Genomic DNA, 1235 nt, shown 5'->3' with positions numbered 1-1235 from the left:
TATGCCAGGGATGGTAGGTAAGGTGTAGGGTAGGGATGGCAGGTAAGGTGTATGACAGGGATGCAGGTAAGGTATATGCCAGGGATGGTAGGTAAGGTGTAGGGTAGGGATGGCAGGTAAGGTGTATGACAGGGATGCAGGTAAGGTATATGCCAGGGATGGTAGGTAAGGTGTAGGGCAGGGATGGCAGGTAAGGTGTATGACAGGGATGGCAGGTAAGGTGTATGCCAGGGATGGTAGGTAAGGTGTAGGGCAGGGAGTAAAGTGCGTACAAGGTTGATAGGTTATGTGAGCTACACATACGTGTGACGCGTGACTCGATCGACTACAGGCAGTAAACGAGGAAGTCAAACTGGAAGAGAACAGAAAGAAGGGGTGTGAAGAGGAAAGCCAGGGGTAGAAGGAGGGACAGGCAACGAGAGAAAAAGAAGGCGTGACAGAGCACAAGCGAGCGAGCGAGCAAGAGAGAAGGACTGGAGAACAAGTGAAAGGAGAGAAAAATAGGGAGGGTGAGAAGGCAGAAAGAGAGACCAACACCACCGCCGCCGCCATCGCCACCGCCAAAAAAACAATACAACAACAACAACAACAACAACAAAACTACCGTCGTCATCATCATCACCACTACCAACAACAATAACAACATCAACAACAACACTACCATCATAATTATCATCATCATCATCATCATCATCATCATCATCATCATTATCATCATCACCACCACCACCACCACTAACAACAGCAACAACAACAACAACAACAACAACAACAACAACAACAACAACAACAACATTGCTGCCACCACCACCACTGCACTAGCACAGTAACTAACTATTAGCCGTGTTTCGGTAAGCAGGTGTCGGCACACACACACGTGCGTGCGTGTGTGTGTGCGTGCGTGCGTGCGTGCGTGTGTGTGCGTGCGTGCGTGTGGTTTTGCGCGCGCGCGTGTGTGTGTGTGTGTGAGTGCGTGCGCGTGCGTGCGTGTGTGAGTGCGTGTGCGTGCGTGCGTGTTAATTGCTCATGTCGCGTCACCGCGCGCGCGCGCCGTCTAGCCACCTTCCCTCCCGTTAATCCGCCGACAAAAACCACTGCTCTCATCAGATCATCATTGTGAAGCACGCGTGTGCTGTCACTCTTCTCTCTGCGACCCCTTCCCTCCCCCCACCGCCGGTGCGTGAGTGCCGCCACACTTCCCCTGCCTCCCCCTCCCTCTGCTGCTGCTGCTGCTG

At 52.7% G+C, this 1235-nt stretch overlaps 1 protein-coding gene across 1 annotated transcript in view; it reads left to right on the top strand.

The window, feature by feature from the left end:
* Positions 1 to 183: 183 nt before the first annotated feature.
* Positions 184 to 1235, top strand: part of LOC106809006 (epidermal growth factor receptor kinase substrate 8-like) — a 47046-nt gene continuing 45994 nt past the window's right edge. The window contains exon 1 of the mRNA XM_014811945.1: positions 184 to 215. Coding sequence (XP_014667431.1) covers positions 184 to 215 — 32 coding nt within the window. The remainder of the gene's footprint in view (positions 216 to 1235) is intronic.

Source organism: Priapulus caudatus, unplaced genomic scaffold (assembly GCF_000485595.1).
Source record: "Priapulus caudatus unplaced genomic scaffold, Priapulus_caudatus-5.0.1 Scaffold322, whole genome shotgun sequence".
Lineage (NCBI taxonomy): Eukaryota > Metazoa > Priapulida > Priapulimorpha > Priapulimorphida > Priapulidae > Priapulus > Priapulus caudatus.
The sequence above is the reverse complement of the archived record's forward strand: the minus strand, read 5'-3'. Positions and strand labels throughout refer to the sequence as shown.